The sequence below is a fragment of the Anneissia japonica genome, unplaced genomic scaffold, assembly GCF_011630105.1.
Source record: "Anneissia japonica isolate Jap-2015-1 unplaced genomic scaffold, ASM1163010v1 scaffold287709_len1912824_cov184, whole genome shotgun sequence".
NCBI classification, from domain to species: domain Eukaryota; kingdom Metazoa; phylum Echinodermata; class Crinoidea; order Comatulida; family Comatulidae; genus Anneissia; species Anneissia japonica.
The window spans coordinates 1136727-1145979 of NW_022751466.1; the positions used below are offsets into that span (position 1 = coordinate 1136727).

The window sequence follows — 9253 nt, forward strand, 5'->3', positions numbered from 1 at the left end:
TAGTAGTAGTAATAATAATAATAATAATAATAATAATAATAATAATAATAATAATAATACTAGTAGTAGTAGTAGTAGTAGTAGTAGTATTAATAATAATAATAATAATAATAATAATAATAATAATAATAATAATAATAATAATAATAATAATAATAATAATAATAATAATAATAATAATAATGATAATTATAGTTAGTTGTTAATACTTACAGGCTGTCCGTTGTTGTTCATTTCTTTTGTAATGTATTGCAATGCTCACAAGACGTCGTCGGTTGGCATTTTAGCAGCAGTTAGGCCTACTAAAATTATCACTGTCATCAAAATGCGGATTTCAACGCTTTTCTGCCAGACTAGATCTGTACATGTTGCAAGCAGTGCGACAGAGTGCTCATATTCAAAATTGGAGAATCCATTTTGAAAAATACTGAAACGACAACGTAATCGCTGTAGGTCTATTTCTATGAATATAATCGACAATACTGTACAGTACTAGGAAATGAATATGTGGCGTTTATTCTATTCCCGGCCATGTGTTAGCATAAATAGTTTTGTGGAAATTCCGAAATCGACTATGCAATGACGTCATCTCTTTAAAGCAAAGTGAATAGAGGCAATTTTGCAACTGTTATAAGCATGTCACTATTAATCTGCCTGTTATGTTTTATATAAATTTCAATGAAGGGATTAATTATTATGTAACATTTACATTAGCGTTGATGTATGGTACTGTATTATAAATCTATTCTATTAATATAATTCTGACATGAGTGTTCCGTCTAGTGTTCCGTCTTGTACAAGTGTTTTTCAGAATATACCCTACATATTTATCTTTTTCTATAAACTAACCTAGGATTACACTATAATCATGAAGTTTCAACAGATATATAAATAGACATAAGTATTATATTTTGCTCATTATTGTTTCTACTTCTTTGCGATTTTCCCCAATTTTTATGTGTAATATTGATAGGAAATGCCAAGGATGATATGGATATTTGTATTTCAACATTGCACGAAAATGATAGCAACAATATGATAGCAATAATATTATGTTTCATGTGTAATAATAAGCTTAAGACATGACATCACCGTCGTTATGCTATGAAGACACAGCATGTAGGCCTAATTATATTTCGAGAATTTTCCTTGAGTGTTCTCTTTCATTTTGCGGTCTATATTAAGCACTCCGTTGTGTTTGAGTTACAAAATCTATTTGTCCAAAGTCGAAAGTGTAAAAATAAAAGAACGTGTAGGACTATCATTTCTATTTATAGAATTATTTTTGATCAGTTACCGACCAGGACCTTCTAAATTCTGCTGATTTTTTAGGCCTATAAAGTGATTTCAAAACAGGGGGCGTATCAGAAAAATTGTGAATTAGAAACCCTTATCGATGTTTATAAGTCAAGATGAATGATATGCATAAAAATTGTTGAAATAAACTGCATTTAATGACCCAGGTTTTAACGAAAGAGCGCTGTACAGCCGGAGTAGGCCTACATCTTATTTTATAGCAAGATATCGGTATCTCTGCCCACACACATCTGAATTACCTATACTACATCTACAACATCGAGTGCGCTTGCCTTTATTATTATAATTTGAGAAAAAAGCGGGTAGAGCTACCATTTCTACCCAAATTTTCCCACCTCAGCCCGAACTATGGTGGACTTACGAAATGTTCACACCTTTCCAAACAGATCTCTGCCCTTGCTCAGGCATCCTCTTATATATATCTAGTATTTATTTAGTAAGTTGACCATGGTAAGTTGGAGCCTCATAATCCTGACCCTTTTCCCTACCCACCTAAATTTCAACCAAGATCCGCCCCTGTCGACTATAATTTAAAAAGACCTTTTGCAAATGCAAGAAAAACCTTATAAATTAAAATGCTGACAAGCAAAAAATAACAAAAACTGGGTTACAGAGTGCCCAAAATGTTGTTATAGATGCAGACAATCCTTATTCGTCACGTATTTTGAAATATATGTTTGGGTTAACCTCTTTGGGGGTTAATGTGACTACCTTATCATATATTCTGTTATTTTATTAACATATACAGCTTTTTTTTTATCAGCGGCACTCAATGAAGTGGTGCGCTCACTTACCTATACTGAATAGTCTCTGCTAACTCCCACTGTACTGTATTAACATAATTTGAAAACCTGTAATTACAATTCTTGCATGTAGTTTTTGTAGTGTCACAACTCTTTGTTCAATAATTTGTGTAGATTCGTGTTAGTAAATTTGTTATTTTAATTGACATGAGTAAATATGAGCTGGAACAATTCCCTTAATTGTAAGACGCCTACGGGGATGGTGATACGACACAATTTTGCAGATGTGTGCAGGCGTCTGGCCGTCAATCGTAACAAACATTTCGTTTACTAAAATTAGTATAATAGGCCTATATGGCGGTAAACGTGAGACACGTAAAAATTAGACTTACTTGGCTCTACATACTATAACATTCAAATAATGTCTTCAAACAAATGCATTTTATTAAAATACGCAATTCATGTCAGTTAAAAAAACAATATAATTTGAAAAAAATACAATGTATATATAATAAAAATATAATAATAAAACACACTTTAACATTCAAGTAATGTACCCTATTCAAACCAAAAATAAAAATTAAACACCCTTAACATTCAAGCAATGTATTCAAACAAATGGGTTTTATTGATTCACTCAAACAACAGAATAAAAAAAAAACAGATTAAAAAGCTGATTAGAAAAAAATTACCAATATTTCAAAGAAACGGTCAAGATAAGACATGCACGAACGACGAGCATATATTCATGGAACAAGGCTACCGGTACCAAATGTAGGCCTAAATAAAAGATATAATTACATAATACAGTAAAAATTTAGTGTACTTTAAAAAGTAAATAATTATTATATGCACAAAAATAAAATAAACACTACATGATTTTCCTAAAGTGCCAGTGAAGACAAAATCTGAGGACGTGGACTACAACGTCGAATGGTAACCTACCCTTAAGGCGTTGAGACGTCCTAAATTTTGCTCTGATCAGTAAAAATTGTCGTCCAAATTATTGTAATTTTAAAAATGTGCTACACCTAATAATACATTTAGGACTGTTAAACTAATATCACACAAAATACAATACCATGGGTTTTTTTTACATTTTTGCTCTTTGAAAGGTCTCGCTCGGCCAATTAGGCAAAGCATGCTGATGGGCTCTGGTTTTAGTACAGATCTGAGCTCAAAGTTGACATGTGCTGTTTACATAGAACACAACAAATCACCTTTTACAGCCACCCTTTTTGAACTCTTGACATTGGTAGAAGGTGCCGTTGGTTTGTTGACAAACTAACCTCTGACCTAGCCAACATTCCACATATCCATCTTTCAAGAATATGTTAATAGTTGCTTTTACGTAGGCATACCTACAGTGCGTTAAGCAACGCTATATTAATATGATATTTTGTATTTCTAACATGGGGAAAATTAGGTAAAGATACAGTATTATGTATCTGGTTATTCCATTAGGAATAGTGTAAAAATGCACTGTATCTGTAATTATCATTGTAATTTAATGTTTACAATAAATGTAGTGATTCGTCATGCAGTCCTTTTGTGTACGATCGAATAGCACCATTGCTTACCGGTACCGTTTTTTTTTAAAAATCAAGCTACACTCTTCAATAAATTTAAACACTATGGATATTCTACCGACATGCCGTTGTCGATTAAGATAGCAGGACTGAAGTTTAAGGTTGGGGTCAAGCCGGCTCCACCAATTAATACCTCGGATTTACGTGAGGTTGTCAAAATAATATCCACAGCCAAATTTAAAACCTGTGAAATCTGTGAATCCTAAAACCCGCAATTGCATGTTTATTTTCTGACTCTAGTTGAAAATATTTTTCCTATTTACAATATTTTACAAAGTAAATGGTAAATTTGCCGCCTAAATACACCTATTACTATCGATGACTATAATATGCCTATGGTCTTGTGGTGGTATTTTCGACATAAACATTGCTTCCCGAGTGATGGCATTACATGGTAGAAAGAAAAAAGCATTCAGTTACATTTTATTTTCTCTGTCTTCTTTTAAGGTTGTCTTGCTACACATTTCACAGATAAAAATATCAATGTTTTTGTTTACATAGGTACAATATGGACACCCCCAACCAACAGGCGCTGGTGTATCATTTGAAAAGTGTGACTCAATCATCATCAGTGGTTGGTCTTTGTCTCGTACTTCTGGGTAATTATGCAGCTCTTGTGTTGCCAACTCAGTTCCTCTTGATGACGCGTCTCTATTTAAGTCGCCATGGCAATACACACACATGACCCTGTTTCTTTGATGCTCGCAAAGGTGATATGCACGCTCTTTGTAAGGAACGGCATCATTTGTAGGAGGACGGCGAATGTTCTTGGTAACGTTAGACAAGTTTAAAGAATGATCTACAGCAACTTCCATTACATTCACTGTTACGTCATCATGTTTCATTTTTGATGCAGTAACCCGCGGTTGTTCGGTTACAGTGCCATCACGCAATCTTGATTCTATTTCAATCAGCTGTTGTTTAAGAGTGTCCCGTTCTGCTTCGTATTTGACATACCACTGACTACCTGGTTTATGTGACATCAATAATTTATCTTTGAATCTTAATTCACTTTCGACACAGTTTCTATCATTCGAAAGTTTGCTAACTGTATCTACTTCGAAATCATTCACATGAGAACGTGAAATTAATCTAGACCCAGACTGGACTGTTGGTCTGAAAAAAAAAAAAAAAAAAAAAAATAACAGTAGCTTACTCTAACAACGATAAGTTTTTACTGTATAAAAATTTAATATAACGGGCAATACCAAATGATGAAATGATGATGGTGGTGGTGTTGAAAGTGATGATGTTAGTGAAGACAATGAGATGAGCATATATAATAATGATGATTTTTAAATGTCATGTCATCAGGATGATGATGACGATGCCAGTTATATTAGCAAAAACGATGGCAATGAGGTATCGATGTGAATGAATAGTAGAACGCGTTTGCTAGTGCCTGCTCTGTGCATGCTGAAAACTTCAGGATTTCAAGCCTGGCCGATTTTGCTTACCTTAGTGAGACAGATCGCTGGACACGATTGCCACCGGGAGCTGACATGGGTCTATTGCACTCTCCTTTGTCTCCTCTCGACTCTCTGCTGGTGATTCTGTTTTTATGGTTCTTCCGTTTGGGATGCAAGTGCCATTCTTTGTCACATTCAGCACAATGTGAGCAGGCGCAGTCCTTACAATTAACTATACCTTTACTATCACCACAAAGATTACATGAAGGTATATTCCAAGAATCTACGAGAAAACATACGAATAAATAGTCATTTACAAATTTCACCGAATAATGAAAAGGAGGGTTCTGGACCAATTTAATCGAGAAATGGCAGGGATCCCAAGTTGGAAGAGATTAGCTCCGGAAGATCTTTTATAACACATCTAATTATATTTTTCTGCACATGGTTATACCAATTGTCACCAATTTCAGTGAGACAATTGATAAATAAAGTAATAAAACGTGCACATATTATGAATTTGCGGAAGATAGGTCATTTTCCTGAAGATTCGCCCATCCTTGCGGGAGTGCGGGAGGCCATCCCGAATCCAGGATGACTCCCGCGACTTGCGGGAGACTTGGGCTCTTGAAATGGTTATGTTCCAAAAACGCAGTTCCATGGGCCTAGTAAATATTATTATTATTTTCGGATTAGTGATCTTATAGCCCTATTTTGTATTTTCTTTCCCATTAGACACAAATACGACCCTTTTCAAACACCAAACTCACTCTCTACCCAGTCACACGCTCGCCCTTCACCCACTTTTCCATGGCTGTAACACTCCAAAGCAAGCTTGTAAAAGAATCAACGTGTTTGCATAGATATTGTAAAACAAATTCACTAATTCATAGCATGAACATCTCTGAAATTCGCATTATTGAGTGACGCCTTATCTCTTGTGTCAGATTTTTCATTCATCCAAATCCATATAATTATATGGCTGCCTTTCCTCCAAATCTAAAAAATATTTATGTCCATTTACATAATATTGAGACTAATGATAACAAGGCTTCTCAAAAACACATTAGTTGACCGCATATAAGATGTTGAATATGTTCAACTTAAATGAAACTGAAGTGTTATAAATAGTTCCTTTTGCAACATTGAGTCTTCTGACATAATATTTGATGGTCTTTAATGTTCTTTTTGCCATTATTGTCTTTCTCCTTTTGTTTTTGGTTATTTAAATTTATAATTAAATTGAAATAACGTACCAACTGTTTGGTACAGCATACCGGTATCGAATGTAGAATGTAGTTCTCGTGGTGGTTTCGAAGGTTGTATCCTGAAACTTTGAGAGGATTTTATTTTGCTATTTGTCATCAATGTGTCGCTCGTGCTTCTAGGGCTCGGTTCTTGCTGTCCGTTTCTTGTCCCAATTATACATACAATAGATTCAGGATTTGGATGGCATTCTAGCTCGTACATATCAAGCTCCTCTTTCGCCACTATTACGTCAATGAGAATGGTAATAATGGCTTCTCTGATTGGTTCCTTGATGTACTCAGAATAGCTGAGTCTATCCTTGTCTTTATTGACGTAACCTAACATTTTCAATATTTCCTCTGCTCCCTGTGAACATACGCAACAGTGGTAATATTACAAGTGATTAACCATCGCAACGTAATAATTTAATAATAAAAATAATAATCATTATAATCACAATCATAATAATAATGATAATAATAATAATAATGATGATGATGATGATGATGTTGATGATGATGATGATGATGATGATGATAATGATGATGATGATGATGATGATGATAATGATGATGATGATGATGATGATGATGATGATGATGATGATGATGATGATGATGATGATGATGATGATGATGACGATGGCGATGGCGATGATGATAACGATAATGGTGATAAATTGAAGACGGTTTACAAATAAATGTTTGGTAATATTGCTTCTAATGTTAGCTCCATCCCAAAACGTACCTCTGTACCAGCGATTTTTTTCTGATAATGATCTGATTCTAGATTGATCTCCCTCCAGTCCTTTTTCCTATAACCTTTTTTTTCTAGTAGCTTATAGCCGTAGGATTCCAATGCAGAGAGCGTTAATATAAGGGTAGCGATCTACAGTAAAAAAATTAATACAGATGTATAAATTACTTTCCATAGGTCTTCCTCAAACACTAACCTACTCTCTGCCCCTCTATCTGTCACTATGCCAGTTTCTTTCACACAGAAATGTATATATTTTATTCATGAATGTACTAATATATGCATTAAACTAAAGTCCTACAATTGGCACAGACTAGTGAAACATCAGGTTGAAATCTAGAATACAAATGTCAACAATACCATCAGGTTACTTGCAGTAATACGAAATAACATGAAGATAAAAGATAGACAATGATATTATTAAACAAAGACAACAACTCATTGCTTTTCTTCAGTTTTATTTAGAAGAAATCATTACTGAATGGAATACACTACTTCGGCTGCGTCTGTAACCTCACTTGAAGCGTCTAACACACTTTAGGTTTGATATTAGAAGGGTAGTCTGATCATACGAAGGTGCATTAACGATTCTGGAGACTCCCTCTTGTTCTATAGATCTCTACTGATAATCACGGGCTTCTTACAATTTAAATCAATTAAAGATTAAATTATGACAGCATTAATATAAAAACAAATAGGCCTAGTGCATAAAACAAGGACATTCCATGGCCGACTACACTACCAGAGCCTGCAACATTCGCGCCAAATCCTTTAATGTGCTAAGGAAAAAGTGTTGATTCCAGACAATGCAATTCCTTCATTGAGATGAGAAAAACACTTTTTGCAGGAGGTAACTTTTGTTTGAGTTTATAGGCTACATATGAAGATTTTAATATTGTATTTTACAAAAGTTTATGATTTCATCATGTGAACGAAAATGTAGTCCTACTCACATCTTTATCGGCGTTCTTTCTTATGAATTTCGAAAGATGTAAGTTAGAATAACGTCTATCAATGCTGCAGTCCACATGTATGATATCACCTGCTAGCTCACTCACTCCGTGTGGTCTATATCCAAAACAATCATCGTTGAAAAGTGTTCGCATTTCCGAACGTTTAGAGTTGATTATTTTTTCTACCATATTTTATCTCGATAGTCTGCTACCTGAAAAAAAAGAAATAAGTTCTCTTGTGAGCACAGATTAACGGACAATAGAAAATGGAATTTTACTGAACAGAACATCGCTACAACTACGCACATGTCGCCAAAATACACGTGTGTTCCATTAAACACATCATGTGTTTACGTACATTTACGCTATTTTTGTTAAAAGGAGGGGGCCGCGGAAAGGTACATTATGGCGTGCGTTTAAAGGCGAGGAGTGGGACCCTACAGTAACCACTCTAACAACCTATCTCACACCTCTCCATCAAAAAGATCCGATTTAAAAATACGAAAGTGTAATTATGCCTATCATCAGAAAGCACTGTGGCCCGTGGGCCAAATTTTGCCTGCGGAGTATTTAATTTGGCCAGCGATAAAAAATAGAAAATAAAAATATTTTTTAAAAAATCAACGTTTATATAATCATGAAGGAAGAAGACAAAAATGCAAGCCCTGGGTATGTGCACTAACTATTTTACGGGAAAACAACTTGATGTTGGTGATGTTTCGAAAATGAACAAGAATAGGCCAGAATATAGGCCATAATATATATACCTAATTTGTGTGCCTCCAAGTTTTGTTTTGTTCTCTGTTTTTCGTCATTAGTGTTTGCAGTTGATTTTAAGAGGTTAATAAAAACTTACTTTACAAAAAAAACAGCGCTCATAAAGATACAAAGGACATTGCGTACAATGTGGAAAATAATTACCAAACGTAGGCCTACAAGTTCAATTAATGTTCATGTTACTTGTATATTTCAAAAAAATGTGTCTAGACTCTAAATCTAGGCTTTATTTTTATTGGGATCATCAAATCTGACCAACGACTCTTAAACCGATGACACGTTCCCCCCAGTATCATCCAACTATTGCTTCTAACGCAGCGGATATTATTTTTGGCCCTTGAGCTCAACTCTAAAATATGTTGGACCTTCAAACAAATATTAATTAAAACCAAGGCACTACGGTAATCCCAAGCCTCCTCTACCACAAAATAGTTCGAACATCAGCAGTGTTAACATCAGAC

At 34.5% G+C, this 9253-nt stretch overlaps 2 protein-coding genes across 6 annotated transcripts in view; both read right to left on the minus strand.

Annotated features, from left to right (window-relative positions):
- The window catches only part of LOC117121669, a 17694-nt gene extending 17172 nt beyond the window's left edge, over positions 1-522 (minus strand). For all 5 annotated transcript variants that reach the window (XM_033266926.1, XM_033266929.1, XM_033266928.1 and 2 more), the window contains exon 1: positions 214-522. The gene's annotated coding sequence lies outside the window, so the exon portion shown is untranslated. The remainder of the gene's footprint in view (positions 1-213) is intronic.
- Positions 523-2667: 2145 nt separating this feature from the next.
- LOC117121737 lies at positions 2668-8223 on the minus strand. Its single transcript, XM_033267034.1, has 5 exons — positions 8016-8223; positions 7054-7194; positions 6315-6672; positions 5107-5341; positions 2668-4765 (listed from the first exon to the last, which is right to left on the minus strand). The coding sequence occupies exons 1-5, from the start codon at positions 8202-8204 to the stop codon at positions 4066-4068; spliced, it is 1623 nt and encodes a 540-aa protein (XP_033122925.1). The 5' UTR covers positions 8205-8223; the 3' UTR covers positions 2668-4065.
- Positions 8224-9253: the final 1030 nt, after the last annotated feature.

What these genes read in the sequence shown, in the direction of transcription:
- LOC117121737 (XM_033267034.1), bottom strand. Translation starts at nt 8,204, where the DNA reads ATGGTAGAAAAAATAATCAACTCTAAACGTTCGGAAATGCGAACACTT. An exon ending in TATGCTGTACCAAACAGTTG is followed by an intron (nt 5,342 to 6,314) that starts GTACGTTATTTC and finishes GTTTTCTCGTAG; the next exon opens with ATTCTTGGAATATACCTTCA. An exon ending in CAGCGATCTGTCTCACTAAG is followed by an intron (nt 4,766 to 5,106) that starts GTAAGCAAAATC and finishes TTTTTTTTTCAG; the next exon opens with ACCAACAGTCCAGTCTGGGT.